Raw genomic sequence first — 25,118 nt, 5'->3', positions numbered from 1 at the left:
GAGCAGATGGATGTAGTGTTTGTGTGAAGTAATATATATGACATGTAAAGGTCATTGCATAAAAGGTTTTTACTTTTAGTAGATACTAAAGCATGGATATTAAAAAAAGCTTTTTGAAAACAAATGCATTTATTAACAGCATTAAAAAAATATTTCACCAAAAAACTACTATCAGTGATTCTTATTAAATACGACACTGTTATGATGAATAATATTTTCCATCACTTCAGCGCCTGCAGGTCAGATTTATGAAATATGTTTATCTAATGAGGCGAAATCACATCCAACGGCAAACATTCTGACCAAATACATCATCTTGAAGAATCAGTGAAAGAATACATCTAAATAAAGTAATAAAGAAATCAATAGTATTGTTGGTTTCCCTTTTTTGCGAGTGCATCATAGTCTGGAGTAAAATTTGTTGTGGTAATTCTTAGGATAGAGCCGAGGTGTCGGTCCGTTAACCAAGATCTGTGACGGGCTTTGTTGACGTTCATGTGGCTGAACGTCTTCTCACACACGTAGGTCGAGCCAAATTGTCCACTCTTTTTTAACATTCGGCACTCAGTGTCCACCTTTCTTTTCTTCGGGCCACTCATTTTAATGGAAGGATTCCAGGGGAAGGTTTGTGGGTGGCATTAGCGTAAAACTGTATCTGAAAACTCAGCGCGCGAATTACGAGAATATTGACATAGCCTACACTCGAAATTCGGCACTGATAGATGAAATTACTACGTACTACTGAGTACGCACACGCACTTGTGAGTGTGCACCGAGCTTTCTGACACGGCTCCTGGGAGTAAATGCGCGGGCGGGCGCTTCCCCATCTACTGGGGAAACATAGTAATTGCAGGGAAAATGACCCCAAAAAAATTAATAATACAATTTATTCAGGTTTGGCGGGCCGGATTAAACGGCCCCGTGGGCCGGATGTGGCCCGCGGGCCGTAGTTTGCCCATGTCTGCGCTAGCACAATGCACTTCTCTCTCTTTTCTTTCCTTTTTCAATCCCTTTGGCTTCCTAGCCACGCTCTCCTCCAAAATGTCTACCACTACGTTCCACATTTCAACTTTCAACTTTCCTTGTACTCCATACTTTTTCTTCCACTTCGGCATGTATTGCATACAATTAAGAAATCTACTCGCCATGTACTTCTCATCTCCTTCAAGAGCTAGAGATTTACTGTTCTTATTTCCCATCTTAATTTTAGTAGTTTTAGTTTTTCCAATTATTTTTCAAGTTTTTTTCTTTGTGGATCCTCAATGCAGGTTTAAATTGACCTTTCAACGAACTACTAGCCTGTGTTATTGCCGTGGATCAATGCTAGAACTGCTTTTTAGTCAATTTATCCTGCCAGTCACACTCAACCACACAACTTTCATGCAAACAGCTTGGAAAAACGGACAAAAAAGAATCTACGCCCTTCTTCAATTAAGAAAAAGAAGCTCTGTTTTTTTTTCTAGCCAGTTTCTTCCACTGGGAGTCGAACCCAAGCTGTTCTTTGGCCGGAAAAACGGACAAAGAAAAATCTACGCTCTTCTTTGATTAACAAAAAGAAGCTCTGTTTTTCTTAGCAGGTTCCTTCCACTGGGACACTAACCCAAGCCCGATCCCTTAGCTTGGAAAAACAGACAAAGAAGAATCTACGCACTTCTTCGATGAACGAAAAAGAAGCTCTGCTTTTCTTAGCCTGTTTCTTCCACTGGGACTTAAACCCAAGCTATATCTCGTGCACCTCTACTTTTTACGCGTTTCACATCTTTTACTTTAGGGCTTTTACTTACTTGTCCCCTGGTTCGTTGCACTACCGTACCCCGTCAATCCACTGTTGTCAGACGAAGGCAGACCTAAGATGCTGGCCCAGCGAAGAATTTTCTTCCCAGGTCTTTCTTTTCCAGGTCCTCCTAATGGACGCTGGCTTGTCGACAATGCAGCACGTCGTCCTCCGTCCACCAGCAGCGGGTATGAGGGTCCCGGGTTTCGGCACCAAAATGTAAGAGTGGTGCTCACTCTAACTTATTTTTGCAAGAACCACACGGGAGACGGTATGCCCTTTTTAAGCACTTGCAAGTGGAGAGTCATTCGTCGCTGTGCGTACAGCGATGATCGAATGAGGTCTGACTCAGGAAACATTATTATTATTGAGAGAAACAGGGTGGGGGTGAGAGTGGGGGTGAGAGTGGACAGGATGGGGTTGAAGCCCCTGGCCTGCTGGTCAAAGCATAGCAGGGGGTCTTTTACGACGTTGTGTAAACGGAACAACTTTGATTGCTTCCTCTGCAGCTGGTCAATCAGTTCAAAAGATCTTAGCACTTTGTTCTACTACTTTTGTTAAGACAGGACAAGCTAGGTTAATTATTACAGGTTACATTCCAACATAATCATAGGATCAAACTAATCTATCAACCCTAACAGGTAGCAGTTTTCATTATTTTATTGCAATGTTTTTCCTTATTCAGATTTGTTTCAAGACAGTTACAGTTAGACTTCACTTTGATGGTTAATGCAGTTATTGCAATTTTGTTGTTTTATCACAGAAGCCATTCATTTACAAATGTGATTGCACTTTAGTTTACATATTTAAATGTTCAGATATTAAGATGTGTGTTCAGTTTTTGCATGATTTGAATGAGGCAAAATATCATGCTTTTTCTCTCGAATATATTATCATTTGTTTCAGATGTACCGTAATAGGTTTCTGTATAAAAATTAAATTTGGTGTTCAAAAAGTCTTTTTTCAAACTTGAGTCAAAAAGTCTTTTTTCAAACTTGAGTCTTGAAAAAGAGGGGGTCGTCTTGTAATCGGTGTCGTCTTATATTCGGGCCAATACGGTATGTTTTATTCTCTACTCAGGAAGCAGACGTATGATCGATGTCATGGATGTAAGCACTCAGAAGGGGACAGAGATGTCCATGGCCCAGTGGACACGGTACTATGAGAGTCCTTCGTCTCAGCGAGACAGGCTCTTCAATGTCATCAGCCTGGAGTTTAGCCACACAAAGCTGGAAAACCTGGTCAAGAGACCTTCTACAGTATGTACACCGATGCATAAATTCATGAACCAAACAAAATGTACAATTTCAACTAGTTTTCAAGAATGTGATAACGTGTGAATGTGATTGTGATCTTATTTTGCCCTTCAGACCTTACCCAGGTGCTTGGCAGTTCCCTTCACTTTATTCCTTATTCCTGTTCAGCTTCAAAATCTTAATGACATTTTAAAATGTTGTGGTTTAGCTCTTTGTTCTTCGTGTCTTCATATGTATCTCCTCTAGCTCCTTGCCCCGCGACCAGAAATTTGTCTTTGGAAGGTGGGTGCTTTTTGAAGGAATTAAGTCTTTTTTGCAAGTACTGTCAGAGAAGACTACTGTCAGGTCTTATACCATCAGACATTAATTCACACACTAAAACAAAGAGGAGAAGACAACCAGTATTCGTGTTACATTCTCCGTCAATTCTGAGCTCTTAGTCTGCTATCTCCTCTTTTCATTTTGGGTTTTCCTGGTTACAAAGGCGTTGCTACACTGAAGAGAGGGGAGTTTTTGCCGTAGCAACGCTGCCTAGCTAACGAAGTGGGCCGACAGAACCTTGGATTTTCCGTGACCACAGCAGTGCAGAGTCTCTCCTCAGTTGGTTGGCAGCCTCGTCCTCGACTGTGATTAGATATCTCCAAGTGTGCTGAGTGCCGCGTTCCTGTGAAACAATGCACTAGACTTTCTTGCTAAGTTTCACACAATAATAATATTGAGTAAATAATCGGATAGCTTTTTTGCAAACACTTCAAGAGGTATTAAGTAAGTGAGATAACTTGTATGGAGTTACTTAAACAAACATTGAGTAAATATGGGATAACTTATATGCAACTACAACATGTACAGGACTGTCTCAGAAAATTAGAATATTGTGATAAAGTTCTTTATTTTCTGTAATGCAATTAAAAAAACAAAAATGTCATACATTCTGGATTCACTACAAATCAACTGAAATATCGCAAGCCTTTTATTATTTTAATATTGCTGATTATGGCATACAGCTTAAGAAAACTCAAATATCCTATCTCAAAATATTAGAATATTTCCTCAGACCAAGTAAAAAAATAGATTTATAACAGCAAAACAAAATCAAACATTTGAAAATGTCCATTAATGCACTCAGTAGTTGGTTGGGAATCCTTTTGCACGGATTACTGCAAGCAATGCAGCGTGGCATGGTGGCAATCAGCCTGTGGTATTGCTGAGGTGTTATGGATGCCCAGGATGCTTCAATAGCGGCCTTTAGCTCATTTGTTTGTTTTTGCGTTTTCTATGTGTCTATTTGTGGACTTTTTGTATTTTTGCTTCGGCGGCACACCACTACAGCCGACAGGACCTCGTAGACATCGGCTATCGACATAAGACCGCAGTCTCGAGGGAATTTCAATACAGCCAAAACATCCCAGACGAACTAGCAAGACCGCCTCCTGCTAAGGCTAAAGAACCAACCGCACAAGCCACCCCTCCCGAGCCTGTATCTCACCAACGCCAGATCCCTCACCCACAAGATGGAAGATCTGGAACTACAGCTTGCGGGAAATCGCTATGTTCGTGATTGCTGCGTCCTCATTATCACGGAGACCTGGCTGAATCTGAAGATCCCCAATGCTAGCGTCCAGCTAGCAGGTCGTTCGCTACACCGCTGGGATCAGACTGGGGACTCCCGCAAAAAAAAAGGTGGGGGGCTCTGTATCTACGTGCATGAGGACTGGTGCAACAACAGCAGCATCATAGCGAGGCACTGCTCCACCGATATTGAGTACATGTCTGTTAGATGTAGGCCCTTTTTTCTACTGAGAGAGGTAACAGTGGTGATCATCACTGCTGTTTACATCCCACCGAATGCTAACGCTAGCACAGCGCTCTCTCTCCTGCTGAACACCATCAATGAACAGCAGCGGGCCCACCCCGATGGTGTTCACATAATAGCAGGAGACTTTAATAGGAACAATCTGAAGACTGTACTCCCACAGTTTCACCAGCAAGAGGGGAAAGGACTTTGGACCACGTGTACTCCAACATCAAGCACGGGTACAGAGCCATGCCCCTCCCCCACCTCGGACGGTCAGACCATCTCTCCTTTTTACTCATCCCTGCATACACTCCTCTCAGATGCAGATCCAGGCCCACCATAAGGACTGTAACAACTTGGCCTGGAAATGCACTCAGTCAACTCCAGGACTGCCTTCAAAACACGGACTGGGACCTATTTCACCACCAAGACCTGGCCATGTTCACGGAGTCAGTCCTGGACTACATCAAGTTCTGCATGGGAGCCGTATGTGTGGACAAAACCATTCGGGTCTTTCCCAACCAGAAACCCTGGATGACCAGCCAGGTCCGCTCACTCCTCAGGGCCCGTGACTCTGCCTTCAGGTCAGGCGACAGAGCCCTTTACAGCTCAACTCGGGCTGACCTGAAGAAAGGGATTAAAAAAGCCAAAGCGGAGTACATGAGGAAGATGGAGTCCCACCTCGCCAGCAACAGACCACGAGAGGTGTGGCAGGGCATCCAGACCATCACCAACTTCAGGGGCTGTGAGGTGACATCAGACCCAAGTGGGTCGCTGGCAGAGGAGCTCAACTGCTTCTTTGCCCGTTTTGAATCACCACAGCCTCACTCACCTGCTGTAGCTCTCCCCCCATCCACACCAGATCCCAGCACCCCTCCACTCACTGTAAAGGAGCAGGAGGTGAGGCGTGTGCTCCAGGCAGTAAACCCCAGGAAGGCTCCTGGTCCAGATGGAGTACCTGGCAAAGTGCTCAGAGCCTGCGCCCACCAGCTGTCCCCGATTTTCTGCAGGATCTTTAACCTCTCGCTGGCACAAGCAGTCATTCCTACCTGCCTGAAGTCAGCCACAATAATCCCCATACCAAAATATTCACCCCCAACCAGCCTCAACGACTGCCGCCCTGTTGCCCTCACCCCAGTAATAATGAAGTGCTTCGAGAGACTGGTTCTCCAACACATCAAGGACTGCCTCCCCCCCCACACTCGACCCCCATCAGTTTGCATACCGGGCGAACAGATCCACGGAGGACGCCATCACTATAGCTCTGCAGCAGAGCTATGCGAGATTGCTCTTTGTGGACTACGGCTCGGCTTTCAATACATTCATCCCAAACGTTCTGGTCACAAAGCTGGACACTCTGGGCCTCCCCCCTCTCACTTGCACCTAGATCAAAGACTTCTTGACCAACAGGCCCCAGACTGTGAGACTTGGCCCCCACCTTTCCTCTACACGCACACTGAGCACTGGTTCACCACAAGGCTGCGTGCTGAGCCCTCTCCTCTACTGTCTTTATACCCATGACTGCAGTCCGGTCCACGGCAACAACATGATTGTAAAATTTGCTGATGACACCACAGTGGTCGGGCTGATCTCGAATGGTGACGAGATAGCCTATAGGGAGGAGGTCCAGAAGCTCACGAACTGGTGCTCTGCAAATAACCTGGCTCTGAACAATAAGAAAACAAAGGAGATCCTCGTGGACTTCAGAAGGAAAAAAAGAGATCCCCCCTCCCCTATGCATCAACAGCGAGATTGTGGAGAGGGTCCACGACATCAGATTCCTGGGAGTCCAGATCTCTGATGACCTCTCCTGGACACGCAACACCTCAGCTGTCATCAAGAAGGCTCAGCAGCGTCTACACTTCTTCAGAGTCCTCAGGAAGAGCAGTATGGATCGGAAGCTTCTGCTCACCTTCTACCATTCCTCCATTGAGAGCCTGCTGACGTACTACCTCACCACCTGGTATGGGAGCTGCACTGCTGCAGATAGAGGGAGGCTACAGAGGACAGTCAAAGCAGCGCAAAGGATCATCGGCTGCCCTCTCCCCTCCCTGACGGACATATGCAACACCCGGTGCGCCAGCAGAGCTCACAACATCATCAAAGACAACACACATCCCGCTTCCCAGCTGTTTGAACTGCTTCCTTCTGGGAGGCGCTACAGAGGCATTCGAACAAGGACTACCAGACTGAAAAACAGTTTCTTCCCAAGAGCCATCACCGCTCTGAACTCTGAGAGAAAACAACACCAGCTATAATACAACGCCGATACTCCTTTAAACTACGTGCAATAACTATTTATTATCTATTTTCTGTACAAACCTCATTCATGTTAATACATATACACATTGAACATACTGTAAATAAGATTTTTTTTTAACCTTCATTCTTAGACTAATAGCTATACTGTAAATAAGATCTTTCACTTTTATTCTCAGATTTCCTTTTATACTTTTTTAAATTTTGTAATCTTTGCACTAGGAAGGGAGCAGCTATCCGAATTTCGTTGTACAACTAAGTTGTAAAATGACAATAAAGGGCATTCTATTCTATTTGCATTGTTGGGTCTGGTGTCTTTCAGCTTCTTCTTCACAATACCCCACAAATTCTCTATGGGGTTCAGGTCAGGGGAATTGGCAGGCCAATCAAGGACAGTAATGCCATGGTCAGTACACCATTTACTGGTGGTTTTGGCACTGTGGGCAGGTGCCAGATCATGCTGGAAAATGAAATCATCATCTCCATAGAGCTTTTCACCAGACGGAAGCATGTAGTGCTCTAAAATCTGCATCTACTCTGGACTTGATGAAACACAGTGAACCAACACCAGCAGCTGACATGCCCCCCAAACCATCGCTGACTGTGGGAACTTCACACTGAATTTCAAGCAACTTGGATTTTGGTCCTCTCCAGCTTTTCTCCAGACTCTGGCGCCTTGACTTCCAAATGAAATACAAAACTTGCTTTCGTCTGAAAAGAGGACTTTGGACCACTCTGCAACTGTCCAGTGCTTCTTTTCCATAGCCGAAGTCAGACGCTTCTTCCGTTGTCTTGAGTTCAGAAGTGGCTTGACCATGGGAATACGGCTGTTGTAGCCCATTTCCCGGACACGTCTGTGAACAGTGGCTTTTGATACCTGGACTCCAGCTTCAGTCAACTGTCTTTGAAGCTCCCCCAAATTCTGGAAGTGACTCTTCTTTACAATGCTGTTAAGGCTGCGGTCATCTCTCTTCGTTGTGCAGCGTTTCCTGCCACGTTTCCCCCTTCCAACAGACTTTTTGTGGATGTGTTTTGAAACTGCACTCTGTGAACAGCTTGCTCTTTGAGAAATTTTGTGTCTTACCCTCCTGATGGAGGATGTCAATGATGGTCCTCTGGACAGCAGTCAGATCAGCAGTCTTCCCCATACTTGTGATTTAGTTTACTGAACCAAGCTGTGTTTTTCAAGGCTCAGGAGTTAATTAGATGATTCAAGTGATTCGTTGAATACCCTACTAGTATACTTTTTCATGATATTCTAATATTTTGAGATAGGATATTTGAGTTTTCTTATGCTGTATGCCATAATCAGCAATGTTAAAATAATAAAAGGCTTGCAATATTTCAGTTGATTTGTAATGAATCCAGAATGTATGACATTTTTGGTTTTTTAATTGGATTACAGAAAATAAAGAACTTTATCACAATATTCAAATTTTCTGAGACAGTCCTTTTCTATTACCGTATTTTTCGGACTAAAAGTCGCTCCGGAATATACGTCGCATTAGCCATAAAATGCACAATAACGTTAAAAAAAATCATATATAAGTCGCTCCGGAGTATAAGTCGCATTTTGGGGGAAATTTATTCGACAAAATCCAACACCAAGAACAGACATGAACGGGCAACAACAGGCTAAACGATAGGTATGCTAACGTGACATAAACACAAACGAAGAGCTGAGAACGGGCCTGACGTAACAGTCAGAAATATTCAAATAACTATTACCGTAATTTTCGGACTATAAGTCGCTCCGGAGTATAAGTCGCAACAGCCATAAAATGCCCAAAAATGTGAAAAAAAACATATATAAGTCGCTCCGGAGTATAAATCGCATTTTGGGGGGCAATTTATTCGACAAAATCCAACACCAAGAACAGACGTGAACGAGCAACAACAGGCTAAACGATACGGCATGCTAACGTGACAAACACAAACGAGGAGCTGAGAACGGGCCTGACGTAACATTCAGTTATTTAAAAAAAACTATTACATAAATAACACGTTTATAAAACCATCTGTGTCACTCCAATTCATTAAATCCATCGATCGTCCTTTGTCAACAATGCCGTGTGCCGCACCGCAGTTCAAATTATTCCACAGGCCCATACAACGATATATAAACTATATTTTAAATAACTATCACATAAACAACAATATTATCAAACCATTTGTGTCACTCCAAATCATTAAATCCATCGATCAAATTTCTCGTCCTTTATGTCATCCTGGTGACAGAGGACATGTCCAGAGGATATGGCGCTTTAAAGTGTTAATTACTTTATTTGATTTTTTCTCTCTATTTTTCATGTTTTGAATATGTTCATGATAAAGATATCAAAGCATGTGAAGTGATCAACTATACTAAAAATAACATGTGAAGTGGCCAACTATACTTGTAGGTAAGTGATGTGTTAATGATCAAGTAAAACTTTGTGAAAAAAAACATATATAAGTCGCTCCTGAGTACAAGTCGCCCCCCCACCCAAACTATGAAAAAAAACGCGACTTATAGTATAGTACCTCAAAAGATATCAAAGCATGTGAAGTGATCAACTATACTAAAAATAACATGTGAAGTGGCCAACTATACTTGTAGGTAAGTGATGTGTTAATGATCAAGTAAAACTTTGTGAAAAAAAACATATATAAGTCGCTCCTGAGTACAAGTCGCCCCCCCACCCAAACTATGAAAAAAAACGCGACTTATAGTCCGAAAATTACGGTACATAAATAACACGTTTATAAAACCGTCTGTGTCACTCCAATTCATTAAATCCATCGATTGTCCTTTATGTCAACAATGCCGGTTGGGTGCCCGCTGACGGCGGTTGCACTTCCAAATATTCCACAGGCCCATATAACGATATATAAATTATATATCAAATAACTATAGGGTGTTTCATAAAGTACGCAGTTTTTTAATTGCGCGGGATTTTTTTGTTTGAAGATTGTCAGCACTGTTCCTATCATTTTCGTTATCTATTATCACTCCGATTAGAAGACCATTTGTCGTTTTTCCATTTTGTAGCCATGGAGCGGTTCAGTATCGAGCAACGCATTCTTATTGTGAAAACTCATAACAAAAACGGGGAGTGCTACGCAGAGACTGTCCGTAAACTTCGCGCGATCTTTGGACGTGACAATGCCCCGACCGCAACAACAGTTTCGAGGTTGGTACAGAAATTCGAAGAATCTGGGTCAGTTGCAACCAGAAAATCGCCCGGTCGAAACCGTAATTCCCTGAGCGTCTGATCTCACTTCGCGGCGGCGACCAAGAATGGCCTCCGAGGTCATGTGACCTCACACCTTGTGACTTCTTTTTATGGGGATATGTGAAGTCACAAGTTTACGTGAACAAACCTCAAACGATTACCGAATTGAAGATGGAAATTCAACGGGTAATCGGCGAAATCGACAGGGACGTCTGCAAAAGAGTTATCGTTAATTTCAACGATCGGATGACTGCCTGCAGAGAAAGTGGAGGTGGACATATGCTCGATATCATTTTTCATGACGGAGCCCTATCCACTATCCCCGGACAGCCACCCGGCCGAGCGCCGGCCCCAGACTTCCATCCACGGAGGTAAAAGAGAGCTCCATAGAATAGGACCGGGCGTGCGTAAAAGCCATGACCGAGCCCCATCCACCGTCCCTGGACAGCCACCCGGCCGAGCGCCGGCCCCAGACTTCCATCCGCGGAGGTGAAAGAGAGCTCCATAGAATAGGACCGGGCGTGCGTAAAAGCCATAATAGTTTTTCAAACCTTCTGTGTCACTCCAAATCATTAAATCCTTCAAACTCTTCGTCCTTCGTGTCACTTACAAACAAAGCCGCTAATGATGCCGGTAGTACGTGGGGCCCTTCGTCATCTTCATCATCCCGTGATCGAATCCTTTGTCCTTTATGTAAAATAACCGCCGCGCCGCTGACATCATTTGCAGTTCAAACTAGAGTAATCCCTTGCTACATCGCGGTTCGTTTATCGCGGTTTCACTTTTTTTTTTTGTAATTTTGAAAATTTGTGAAAAAAATATCATAAGTCGCTCCTCAGTATAAGTCGCCCCCCCACCCAAACTATGAAAAAAAACGCGACTTATAGTCCGAAAAATACGGTGTTCTGATTGTTAACTCCCGATGCTATGCATTGTGGATAAGGGGGCGGTCACGGAAGTGTTGCTCGTTTTTCCTGTTGTGTCGCTGAGTGCAGTTGAGTGAAAAACGTGGCCAAATAAATGTGTCTATCTATGACAAGCTTCCTATTTTGGAATTTACATGGTAGCAGAGGATGGTTTCAAATTATAGAGTACCGCCGAAGTTTGATGAAGCACGACCATATGAGTGCTGGAAAAATGAAGTTAGTATTTGTAGACTTGTTACGGAGTTGGTCAAGAAAAAGCAAGCCCTCGCAGTGGCGCTCGGGCTCGAGGGAAGAGCCATAGATACGGCGCTTGAAATACCCGTAGAAGACCTGCACAAGGACAATGGTATGGAAACTTTGCTGACAAAACTAGATGCAGTGTTTCTGAGAGAAGAAAAGGACTGTGCTTATGAAGCCTACTAGTATTTTGACTCAGTAGCTAAAGACAATGCCGTGTCCATGGCGGACTATATCATTGATTTTGAGCAAAGATATAATCGCATGAAGAGGTACAACATGTCGCTACCTGATGCGGTGCCCGCTTTCAAGCTTTTGGACACAGCGTGCCTGGAGGAGAAAGCCAGACAGCTCGCTATGGCCGCGTGCACGAAGCTCACTTTTGTGTCCATGCAGTCTGCGTTAAAAATGATTTTTGGAGGTAAGACAGGAAGTGGAACATACAATGGGGGTTAAAGTCAAGATGCCGCGTTCTTCACGGAGCAAAGACTGACAGGGCGTTTTCAGCGGAGAAGCGGCTTATCGTCCCAGCGCGATATCCCCAGACAGCAGCCACAGCAAAGAACTAACCCGCTCGACAAGTATGGTAGGGGGACCAGATGCGCCATCTGTCAGAGCACGTACCACTGGGCTAAAGACTGTCCTCACCGACAAAACAAAGTGAAATTGACTGAAGATGAGAATGTGGAAGAGTGTAACAACTCTGTTCCCTAAAGCAACAATAACAGACTCAGAAATCTTCCTAACAAAATATTTAGGATCTGCTATCATTGACACTGCATGTACACGCACGGTCTGTGGCCAAAAGTAGCTGGACAACTCTGATCTAAGTAAGAGACAAATAGAAAAACTGATGCAGACTGAATCTTCCAGCGCTCTGCCATTCAAATTTGGAGACGGTCAGGTTGTGTATTCGAATAGAAAAGTGAAAATTCTAGCAAAAATAGGACAAACTAAATGTCACATTGAAACTGAAGTGGTCCCAGTTGATATTCCTCTTCTTTTGAGCAAAATGTCTCTTAAAAGAGCAGGAACTGTGTTGGACATGGAGAATGACAAAGTGGAGATGTTCAAGCTACAAGTGCCTCTCGAGCTCACCAGTTCTGGTCACTATTGTGTGGACATTAGAGATGTACCGTAATTGTCGGACTATAAGTCGCGTTTTTTTTCATAGTTTGGGTGGGGGGGCGACTTATACTCAAGAGCGACTTATGTGTTTTTTTTTCAAAAAATTGCCCCAAAAAAATAAATTAAAAATTAAACCGCGATAAACGAACCGCAATGTAGCAAGGGATTACTGTAATTTGAATTTCAAGTGACGTCAGCAGCGCGACGTCGCGGTCAGCAGCGCGACGTCAGCAGCGCGACGCGGCGTTGTTTACATAAAGGACAAAGATTGACTCGACGGAGCTCTCTTTCACTTTCGTGGATTGAAGTCGGGGGCCGGCGCTCGGCCGGGTGGCTGTCCAGGGACGGTGGATGGGGCTCGGACATGGCTTTTCCGCACGCCCGGTCCTACTCTACCGAGCTGTCTTTCACCTCCGTGGATGGAAGTCGAGGGCCGGCGCTCGGCCGGGTGGCTGTCCGGGGACGGCGGATGGGGCTCGGTCATGGCTTTTACGCACGCCCGGTCCTATTCTATGGAGCTCTCTTCCATTTCCGTGGCTGGAAGTCCACGCCGCCACACGCCTGTAAGTTTGTTTTGTTAAATAAAGAGCCGTTTACCAAACCCACGTCTTTCCTTGAACTTTGTTAACGCTACAATATACTTATATAGTAGATCTGTGGAATAACGACGAGGCTGATGTCAGGGCGCACGCACGCGCGGCGTTGTTGACAAAGGACGAGGAATTTGATCGATGGATTTAATGATTTAGAGTGCACAGATGGTTTGATAACATTATTGCTTATATAATAGTTATTTGATATATAATTTATATATCGTTATATGGGCCTGTGGAATATTTTGAAGTGCAAGAGCCGTCAGCGGCGCGCACGCATTGTTGACAAAGGACGATTGATGGATTTAATGAATCGGAGTGACACAGATGGTTTTATTAACGTGTTATTTATGTAATAGTTTTTTGAATAACTCTGAATTTTACGTCAGGGCCGTTCTCAGCTCTTAGTTTGTGTTTATGTTACGTTAGCATACCTATCGTTTAGCCTGTTGTTGCTCGTTCATGACTGTTCTTGGTGTTGGATTTTGTAAAATAAATTGCCCCCCAAAATGCGACTTATACTCCGGAGTGACTTATATATGTTTTTTTTCACTTTTTTGGGCATTTTATGGCTGGTGCGACTTATACTCCGGTGCGACTTATAGTCCGAAAATTACGGTACATATAGGAGAAAGCTGTGAACAACATGATATCCTAGTTGTAACTGCAGACATGTCCAAGAAAGAAAAGGGTAAAGTTCTCCTGAAACTACATAAGCAATTTGGCCATGCCTCTTCAGACAGATTACAGAAGCTCATTCAAAGCTCTGGAAATAATGATCAGGACTATACTGTCATCCTACAGGAGATTACCAAAAATTGTGAAATATGCCAAAATTACAGTCGGACCAAACCCAAGCCAGCTGTTGGTTTGCCCCTGGCTTCGGAGTATAATGAGCAGGGATGAGAATTTTCCGCAGATCCGCGCATTTCCGTTTTTTTTTTTTCCGTTGAAAGTATTTTCATGAATCGTGTAACTCCGTTGAGAAAATTATTTTTTTTATATATGGGGGGAGCGGCTGGCTAGCTGGCCGGGCAACATTAGCCTCGGCAACTCGCGAACATTCCCCCGCCCGCCGCGACGGCATATATACCGTATTTTTCAGACTAAAAGTTGCTCTGGAGTACAAGTCGCATCAGCCATAAAACGCACAATATAGAGGAAGAAAACATATATAAGTCGCATCGGAGTTAAAGTCGCATTTTGGGGGAAATTTATTTGACAAAATCCATCACCAAGAACAGACATGAACCAGCAACAACAGGCTAACGATACGGTATGCTAACGTGACATAAACACAAACGAGGAGCTGAGAACGGGCCTGGTGTAACATTAACAGTTATTCAAGTAACTATAACATAAATAACACGTTTATCAAACCATCTGTGTCACTCCAAATCATTAAATCCATCGATCAAATTTGTCGTCCTTTCTGTAAACGCCGCGTGTGCGGCGCGCCACTGACGTCAGACTCGTCGTCGGACTCGTCATCAGTTGCAGTTCAAATTATTCCACAGGCCCATATAACAATAATATAAACAACAATTTTATCGAACCATTCGTGTCACTCCAAATCTTTAAATCCATTGGAATCTTCGTCGTGTCACTTAAAAAGAAAAAAACCTCAAATAAATGGAATATAAAGAACAATTTTAACGAACCATAAGTGACACTCTAAATCAGAACTCGGTTTTTTTCGCTGGCCGCATTGCAGTCATAGCTTCTTTTGGAGGGCCATTATGACTGTCAACCCAAATAAATGTATGAGCACCTCATATTACATACGGTAAAAGCTTCAAAACAAACTGTCAAATAACTCGTTTTCAAATCAGACGAGTAAAAACTGGTCAAATATTTAAAAAAAGAGATATTAAAAGTGAAGACAATTTGCAATTCTAGTAATGACACACGAATTTGATGCACAATTTGTCTTCGCGGGCCACATAAAATGATGTGGCGGGCCGTATCTGGCCCCCGGGCCTTGAGTTTGACACCAGTGCTCTAAATCATTAAATCCATCGCAATGTTCATCCTCTGTGTCAATAAAAAAAAAAACCACACACACAGCTGTTGACGCTGGACCTACGTGCGCTGCTGATGTCAGACTAGATATATCAAATAAATGTAATATAAACAAGAATTTTAACGAACCATCCGTTTCACTCCAAATCATTAAATCCATCGGAATATTCATCCTCTGTCAAAAAAAAACAAAAAACAAAAAAGCTGCTGTTGATTCCGGACCTACGTGCGCCGCTGACGTCAGCCTCGTCGTCGGCCTCGTGGTCAGTTGCGGCTCCAATTATTCCACAGATGTAGGTACGTATAATAACTATATTGTAGCTTTACTAAAGTACCAGGCAAGACGCAAGTTTGGTAACTGGCTCTTTATTTCACAAAACAAGAGCTTAACATATGAGCCAACACAGTGCCCTGGATCGCTCCCCCCCCCCCCCCCCGCTGCCTTCACGGCCTCGCTAGACAATCGGAAACTACTGAAGTCTGACAACATACACGTTGCTACTCTAAATAAACTACATGTCAAATAACTATAACTGTAAGGATGTGGATTAGTGGTTAGGGATGGAGCACTATGGATGAGTCCGGTCAGAGAATCTTGCATCAACTTTATTCTCAACAGCAGTGAGTATAGAGGCTTTGCAGTCACGTGGTTTTATCACGTGATTTTGTGTTATGCCGCCATCTTGGCGGTCAACTAGTCAGCTCGTTCCTACGTGTTTGTATGGATTGTCTGATTTCTGCGCTACGTTTTCACCGATTTCTTCCGAATTATGGCTGATTTGCTATCCAACGAAGTTAGGCATTTGGATGAAGACTCCAAGAAACGTCACAGAGAGAAGTTGAACCTTGTTGGCACAACGGATCCGTACCTTTTACCGAGAAGCATGCTAAAATCGCCCGAGCATTTTGCAACAGCCGACCTGCCTGAACGCTCATATCCAGATATTTATAATTACCTCGTCGATTTGTTTTGTAATGGCATTTCATAACTTGACATATTAAAAAACTGAATAGAGTGAAATCATTCAGATACTGTACCTGTCTGTTCAAGTTGCTACCATTTTTATTATTTGTTTATTTTTGCATGATGCCACATCTGATTGGCTTGAAAACTTAACCAATAAATATAATTCAATATTTACATTGATAACGTTTTCAAGCATCATGAAAAAATAAACACAAAATAAAAACGGGGGGGTGAACTGAAGAAATCATCCCATTCCCTGCCTTGCTGCTCTTGCTGCCTTTCTAAAAATGCACCCAGCATTTTCAACAATCATATTTGTATCATCCCATATTGTATTATTTCACATTTTGTGAAACAAATCAGGGGTGAATAGTTTGTTTACATACCTGATATGAAGTCCTCATTGCATATCCTTGTGTAAATCGTAGGTTTCCATCGTTCACGACGAATATCCGCGATCCATTTATCACGTTTTTTCATGTTCGCCGGAAATCTATAGAAGCTAAGATTTGGTTTATCGCCTCGTCTATTGCTACATCCAACAGCACAGCAGGTATCCGGCATTTTTAAGCTCAAATAGCAGCAGATATAACAAGAAAGCGTGTGTGAGTCGTTGACCGGCACTGAAAAGTTGACCGCCATGATGGCCGCCAAGCTAATGTGGGTAACTTGATGACGTCAGCTGCAAAGCCTCTATACAGGTTTCCAGGAGTGTATGTTGGTGGGTTTGAGTGTGTACTTGTGTGTGTGTGTGTGTGTGGTCTGGGGTTTCATAAACGCACACAAATGTCACGGGAAAAAGGGGTTTCGTAAATCCGTTTTCCTCCCTAAGCGCGAGACCAACAAAGGAGCGCGCAGCGTTCTCATAAGTGTCCCGCTTTCTGAGGAGGCATTCAAGTACACCTCGGAAAAGTCGGTGTCGGATCAATAGACTTTCGGACAAAGCCGCCCCCAACTGTCCACGTGGCAGTTGAATGAATGGGAGAAAGTCTATTTGGTTGTCCCTTCTTCGTCCTTGTCGTCAACAGCTGGAAGAAGAATGAGTCTGGCGACGGGACGAACATAGATGCGGTCTTTTACCTGAACCGTGGCAGTCCGAATGCGTCCATCTGCTCCTGAATGCGTCAGGGTAATCCGGCCTACGGGCCATGATGCGCGGGGGAGTTGAGGATCCACGATTAGGACCACGTCGCCTATGGAGAGTGCCTTACCATCTTTCCTCCACTTACTACGCTCTTGGAGCCCTGGAAGGTAGTGACTGATGAAGGATGCCCAGAAACGATCGGCGATGAATTGACTGTGCCTCCATCGTCTCCTTCCTAGGTCACTGGGGTCATAGACAGCTTGAGGAAGGGATGAATCGTGACGACCCATAAGGAGGAGGTTAGGTGTGACTGGATCAGGATCCGAGGCATCTGATGACAAATAGCCGAGTGGTTTTGCATTTAATATCCCTTCAACTTCCACTAGAGTTGTCATAAGGACAGATTCAGGAACAGTCTGGTCTCTAAGGACAACACGGAGCGCAGACTTGATTGATCTCACTTCCCTCTCCCATGTGCCACCAAAGTGCGGCGCACTAGGAGGATTGAATCGGAAGGATATTTGCTGTTCAGCAAGTTGGTCTTTCAACTCAGGTGCCATGGCAACGACGGCTTCACGCAACTCCCTCTCACCACCGACAAAGTTGGTGCCATTGTCCATGAGAAGCTCAAATGGTCTCCCACGTCGAGAAATGAATCTTCTCAAAGACAACAGGAAAGCGTCCGTGTCCAGGCTCTCCAACAGATCCAGGTGTACCGAGCGAGTTGTCATGCACTTATACACTATACCCCACCTTTTCTCAGTGCGGCGACCGATCCTCACTTGAAAAGGTCCAAAGCAGTCAACTCCTGTTGAATAGAATGGTGGCTTATAGAGTCGTAGTCGAGCTGGTGGGTAATCAACCATCTTCGGTACATCCGGTTTTGCTCTCCATCGTCGACACTCCAGGCATGTATATTGATGCTTTCTAATGGCCTCTCGACCACGAATTATCCAGAACCGGCGTCTGAGCTCAGCAAGCACACGTTCTGGTCCCGGGTGTAGTAGAGAATCATCAGCATTCTTAATGATGAGCTTAGTCACATGATGACTTGGGTCCATGATAACTGGGTGGATGGTATCCAGGTCTAGTCCTTCAGCATACCTCAATCTACCACCGACTCTCAGCAGCTCTGTGGTTTTGTCGTATTCTGGTGACAGGGATATAAGACGACTGTTTAACGGAAGCGCACGTCCAACTTTGAGGGCTCTCAATTCATCAGCAAAGCAGTCTTCTTGGGCCTTTTGAAGCATAAGCTTCTCTGCTTGAAGGAAATCTGTTGCTGAACACTTTGCTGTGGTGTTAGTGTTGGCCGCCCCATGAAGGGAGCTAGCGGTTTCCTGAAGAAGCTCTTGCCAAGTGGAGAACTTACTCAGGTCAGGATGTTGTGTGGGCAAGGCGCTGGAGACTGCTCCCACGAAGGCTGACTTCCTTAACTCGGTAGTGTCTGGTTCTGCCTCAGATGATGGCATGATGGGCCACTCTCTCTCTGGCAAAAGGAGGAAATGTGGACCTTTGTTCCAGCGGTGATCCTGCACCATCTCTTTCAAGGTGAGTCCTCGGGTTATGTCATCTGCGGGATTGTGTAGACTACCAACATACCGCCATTGAGATGGACTGGTAAGATTCTGGATTTCTGCTACACGTGTTCCAACAAATACTTTGTAGCGGCAGGATTCTGATTTAATCCAGTACAGCACTGTTGTGGAGTCAGACCAAAGAGTGATGTGCTCAGGCGTTACTGTGAGCTCAGTCTCGATCACTTTTGCCAGCTGTGCCCCTGTAAGTGCGGCGCTGAGCTCGAGACGCGGGATGGACAGCTGCTTACGCGGCGCAACTCTCGATCTGGCAAACACAAAGGAAACGAAGACTTGTTGTCTGTCATCCGTTATTTGCATGTAAGCTACTGATCCGTAGGCGCGCTCTGAAGCATCACAGAAGATGTGAATATGACGGGCTGCATTGACGGTATTTCCACTGGCTGGTGAATAGGGACGAGGTAACTTGAGTTGCTGCAGAGTAGGAATTTCCTGCACCCAACTCAACCATTTTCCGAGAAGTTCAGATGGTTGAATCTTGTCATCCCAGCCAATGTTAGCCTTCCACATGTCCTGGACAAGCACTTTACATCTTGTGGTAAATGGCACAATGTAGCCCAATGGGTCGTAAAGCTTGGCAAGGACGCTGTAGACGTTACGTAGAGTGGCAGCTAGAGGCTCGTTAGAGCGATGCTTATAACTCAGCGTGTCGCTCAAACAATCCCAGCACAGTCCAAGTGTGGGCTCTTGAAGGTTGTCACTGGCCTTGGACAGCCATAGCTCACTGCTAGTCGATTGTGCTTCAGGGGGTAGGTGTGCGACAACTTCAGGCACATTACTGGCCCATTGTCTGATCTCAAACCCTCCCTTTCTCAGAAGTGCTCGCAAGTCATCGACCAAAGCCTTGGCATCTTCTGGTTTACTTACACTGTGGAGGCAATTGTCGACATAGAAGGACTGCTCGATCACATGCGTGAGGGGGGAATCTGGAGGTTCGTGGTCTCTGACGTGCTGCTGCAGGGCGAAGATGGCGCAACAGGGGCTACACGTTGTTCCAAATGGTAACACCTTCCATTGGTATATCCGTGGTTCAGACGTTCTTTGCATGTCCCGCCACAGGAAACGTAGGAGAGGTTTGTCTTTTGGCATCAAGCGGATCTGATGGAACATTGACTTGATATCTCCGCTGATGGCGACAGCATGACATCGAAACCGCATCAGGACACCAATCATGGTTGGACCAAGCGTCGGTCCCGGGAGGAGTTGGTCATTCAATGAGAGGCCATTGAAGGAGGAGGAACAATTGAAGACAACTCTGTCCTTTCCATTGTGGTGCACCATATGGTGTGGTACATACCACGATTCGGTGAAAGTTGCGGCCTCTTCCGTAGAGATCTCTGAAACGTAGCCGGCCTGAAGTAGTTTGTCCATCTCCGTACAGTATGAAGCCGCTCGAGCTGTGTCCTTGGCTAGCCGGCGTTCAGTGCAACGTAGGTTGGGCATCACAGCAGCCGGCGAAGCACAAAGTGGGATGACTGGCTGACGCCTCAACAGTGGAGTAGCATAGCGCTGAGTACCGTCAATAGATACGCGTTCAGAGGCTGTCTGTAGGAGGGTGAGAGCCCGCTGGTCTTGCTTAGAACGGGTTGCAGTCTTCTCACTGATATAAGGAACTGTATCGATATGCCAAAGGCGTTCCACATTCCTGATAAGTTCTGTATATGGTGATTCAGTGGCGATGTGAAAACAGTAAGGCTGGTGAGAAGCTACTGGAATGATGTCCGACGGACCTTGCAAGGACCATCCGAGCCTTGTACAGACTGCCATGGGACTGCCAGATGGGCCTGATCGGACGGGCTGTGTTGGTGAGAGCAGATTGGCCATATCTGAGCCGATGAGGAGTAGAGGTTGTGCTCTGTGAATAGGCGTCAAGGGAAGTCCTTTGAGGTGCTCATAGCGCTTCTGGAGAGCTGCTACTGGGTACGTGTGCTCAGACAAGCTAAGACTATCTGCGGTGAACGCATGTCGAATGCAAAACTTCTGGTTTGGCTTGAAGACAGGGGATACATGAACGCTGACGCAGGAACCTTTCAGCTCCTTCACCTCTTGCTGGACGGTCCTAAGATGTAGCGTCTCTGGGTGTTGTGAGAGTTGTAGTTGTTCTACAGCTTGAGGGAGGATAATCGTTCTCTCTGAACCATCATCAAGCACTGCAAATGTCTCTAGGACGCGATCGCCATGATGGAGAAGCACTTTGACAACTTTCAGTAGCACTCTTTGAGGGCTTCTGGGCTGTTCGATGTAGATAGTGGGTGTTGGATTACTAACCAGCAGCACTGTCTGCGAAGACTCTTGGATGACATCATGCAGAACTGTAAGGTGTTTCTCTTTGCATGTCTTACACGGCCGTTTAAGCGTGCAGGCTGTAGCGTTGTGTGCCCGGCTGCACCTCCAACATCGGTCACCTTCCTGGATCCACTTCTTAATCTCAGCAGGGGACAGTTTCTTGAAGTTGAGACATGAGTTGAGATAGTGCTCCTTATTGTTACAGAATGGGCAATAAGGGCTGAGTTTGAAGGCTTGAGGCATCGGCCGAGTGGTCTCTTTGGTGGCTGTCTCCCTTGTACAGAGGAAGACTGATGCGGTCTTATCTCTGGGCTTTGCACGAAACTGTTCTCTCTTAGGTGTAGAAGGACCAGTAGAGTTATAGAGAAGGGTAACTCGACTGGCCAGACGCTTTGCTTGAGCCTTCATCTGGAGCCATGCGGCAAAGTCAGGCAGGGAGTAGGTGAGCTCTGAACCGGGCTGCAGGATGCCGCGAACGAGGCAATATTCCACAAATCCATCTCTCTGGGATGGAGACAGTTTGCTTAACAGGCGGTCAACATGGGAACCGCACCGGAGCTCGTAACCTACAGGTCCCTCTAGCGTGCGCAGCATACCGACCAGTGACTGGACCGAGAGGGCAAAGGAGTCGAATGCATCAGCATCTCCAGATTTGATGGCTGGGGAGTTGAGTATTGCCCCTAATTCACTTTGGACCAGTTGTCTCGGTTGTCCGTATTTGTCTTGCAGAGCTCCCACTGCGGCTGTGTATGGTGCCGGGTCATACATGTATGATTTGGCCAACTGCAGAGCACTCGGGAGCTTGAGCTGACCCAGGAGCACTTGATATTTATAGTGTTCGCTGAGATGAGTGTGACTGTTCATCAAGTTGTCGAGTGCCATCTTCAAAAGTGCAAAGTCGCTTTCTTTACCACTCTCAAAGAAGGGAAGTGTTGGTTTGGGAATGCCATAGGATGTAGCAATCAAGGTCTCCATGCCTGGGTAGGTCCAAGGCGGTGCGGCGGGGACGGGTGTTGCAGTTGGTGTAATGGGTTGAGCAAATGGCATTGTAGGAGGTGGTGGCATCACTGAAGTTGCCAGTGGTGGTGTTGTGAAGCTTGTACTGGTAGCAGAAACACCTGGATATTGAGATGGGAGACTTGCAATCGGTAGCGTTCCAACTGCATGGCTTGTTACCGTGGGGAGGACGGGCGAGGATGATACACGTCCAGGTGGAAATGCAGCTACTGTTGCTGCAATGGGTGGTGCGCTGACAGGAACACTAGCTTGGGCACTTGTGATGAGATTAGCGGGTGGTGCTACTATCTGTCCAGGGACAGTAGCTGGAGGTGGTATTTGAACGGGCGCTGGAGGTGGCGGTTGTACAGGTGGATGCTGGGTGAGAACGAAGGGCACCCGCGGTGGCTGTGATCGCAGGGACGGCTTGGAGAATGTAACGGGAGCTGATGAAGTGGACAAGGCATCATCGTTCGTCTCTGATAGGTAGGTCTTCACAAGACTGGCAATTTGTACCTCTTTCTCCAGCTTCTTCAAGAGCCTGCGTCTCCCCATCTCTTTAGCTAGTCTCTCTTTAGCCAAATGTGCCTCTTCTTGTAGCCGTTGTCCTTCCCTGGCTTGGGCATCCAATGCTGCAGCCTCCAAGTCAGCCTTTCTTTCCTCTTCTATTTCCTGTTGTAGGTCTGCAAGCTCCAAACCCTTTATCTCCTCTTCTAATGCAGCTGCTTGTATATCTGATGTGCTTTGACGCAGACTGAGACCGTTCGACCTCTGAGAGGATCGTCGTGAATGTGCAGCTGACCGGTAACTTGTCAAACTCCTTGCTCTGGTTGACAGAACCTGGCCTAGTTGTCCTACAGGTGTAGAGGAGGCTTGAGCTACAGGTTGTTGAGAGGGCAAAAGAGTGACTTCATATGGGTCCAAATGTGCAGGTGGACGAGGATCTCTCTTGGGTCGGTCCGATGACTCCCGCTGCTGACAATCAGTTGTTGATTCCATAGTGTCGGGGGAACCCTAATCCGGCTCGAAGGACCATGTAAGGATGTGGATTAGTGGTTAGGGATGGAGCACTATGGATGAGTCCGGTCAGAGAATCTTGCATCAACTTTATTCTCAACAGCAGTGAGTATACAGGTTTCCAGGAGTGTATGTTGGTGGGTTTGAGTGTGTACTTGTGTGTGTGTGTGTGTGTGGTCTGGGGTTTCATAAACGCACACAAATGTCACGGGAAAAAGGGGTTTCGTAAATCCGTTTTCCTCCCTAAGCGCGAGACCAACAAAGGAGTGCGCAGCGTTCTCATAAGTGTCCCGCTTTCTGAGGAGGCATTCAAGTACACCTCGGAAAAGTCGGTGTCGGATCAATAGACTTTCGGACAATAACATAAATAACAAGTTTATCGAACTGTCACTCCAAATCATTAAATCTTTGGAAGTCAGTGAATAGAACTCTGTCAGTGAGGCTCCAATTATTCCACAGCCATAGTGTGCCCTCATGCGGTTTAAAATGAAAATAACATGTGAAGTGATCAACTATACGAGTAAGTAATATGTTAATGATCAAGTAAAGATTTGTGAAAAATTTCATATACCGTAATTTTCGGACTATAAGTCGCGGTTACTTCACTGGTTCTTCTATATCAAACAATTTTCTTAGGTTCATTTACCTGAAATGTTTCGGCGGGTTCTTTCGCCTTCATCAGAGTCTCTGATGAAGGCGAAAGAACCCGCCGAAACATGTCAGGTAAATGAACCTAAGAAAATTGTTTGATATAGAAGAACCAGTGAAGTAATTGAAAAAGAAAAAACAAGATGAACCTAGTACAACTATAAGTCGCGGTTTTTTTCATAGTTTGGGTGGGGGGGCGACTTATAATAACTTATGTTTTTTTTCAAATATTTTCCCAAAAAAAAAAAAAGTGAAACCGCGATAAACGAACCGCGATGTAGCAAGGGATTACTGTAATTTGAATTTCAAGTGACGTCAGCAGCGCGACGCGGCGTGGCGCGGTGGTTGTTTACATAAAGGACAAAGATTGATCACGGGATGACGAAGATGACGAAGGGCCCCACGTACTACCGGCATCATTAGCGGCTTTGTTTCTAAGTGACACGGCGGACGAAGAGTTTGAAGGATTTAAGGATTTGGAGTGACACAGAAGGTTTCAAAAACTATTATGGCTTTTACCCACGCCCGGTCCTACTCTCCGGAGCTCTCTTTCACCTCCGTGGATTGAAGTCGGGGGCCGGCGCTCGGCCGGGTGGCTGTCCAGGGACGGTGGATGGGGCTCGGACATGGCTTTTACGCACGCCCGGTCCTACTCTACCGATCTCTCTTTCACCTCCGTGGATGGAAGTCGAGGGCCGGCGCTCGGTCATGGCTTTTACGCACGCCCGGTCCTATTCTATGGAGCTCTCTTCCACTTCCGTGGCTGGAAGTCCACGCCGCCACACGCCTGGAAGTTTGTTTTGTTAAATAAAGAGGCGTTTACCAAACCCACGTCTTTCCTTGAACTTTGTTAACACTACAATATAGTTATATAGTAGATCTGTGGAATAACGACGAGGCTGACGTCAGGGCGCACGCGCGGCGTTGTTGACGAAGGACGAGGAATTTGATCGATGGATTTAATGATTTAGAGTGCACAGATGCCTTGATAATACTATTGCTTATATAATAGTTATTGGATATCTAATTTATATATCGTTATATGGGCCTGTGGAATATTTTGAAGTGCACGCGCCGTCAGCTGCGCGCACCCATTGTTGACAAAGGACGATCGATGGATTTAATGATTTGGAGTGACACATATGGTTTGATAACATTATTGCTTATATAATAGTTATTTGATATATAATTTATATATCGTTATATAGGCCTGTGGAATATTTTGAAGTGCAAGCGCCGTCAGCGGCGCGCACGCATTGTTGACAAAGGACGATCGATGGATTTAATGAATTGGAGTGACACAGATTGTTTTTATTA

The 25,118-nt window shown here is 45.4% G+C and overlaps 1 protein-coding gene and 1 long non-coding RNA gene across 8 annotated transcripts in view; one reads left to right on the top strand and one right to left on the bottom strand.

The window, feature by feature from the left end:
• kdm2aa (lysine (K)-specific demethylase 2Aa) overlaps positions 1–25,118 on the top strand; it is a 215,357-nt gene that overhangs the window by 30,509 nt on the left and 159,730 nt on the right. For all 7 annotated transcript variants that reach the window (XM_037254384.1, XM_037254353.1, XM_037254394.1 and 4 more), the window contains one exon: positions 2,855–3,033. In XM_037254384.1, coding sequence (XP_037110279.1) covers positions 2,855–3,033 — 179 coding nt within the window. The remainder of the gene's footprint in view (positions 1–2,854; positions 3,034–25,118) is intronic.
• On the bottom strand, positions 6,253–6,887 carry LOC119125087. The gene is made up of 2 exons (XR_005098438.1): positions 6,745–6,887; positions 6,253–6,670 (listed from the first exon to the last, which is right to left on the bottom strand). It is a non-coding gene; the product is annotated as an uncharacterized LOC119125087 (long non-coding RNA).

Source organism: Syngnathus acus, chromosome 1 (genome assembly GCF_901709675.1).
Source record: "Syngnathus acus chromosome 1, fSynAcu1.2, whole genome shotgun sequence".
Taxonomy (NCBI): Eukaryota; Metazoa; Chordata; class Actinopteri; order Syngnathiformes; family Syngnathidae; genus Syngnathus; species Syngnathus acus.
Note: the sequence above shows the minus strand (reverse complement) of the source record. Positions and strands in the feature narration are given on the sequence as shown.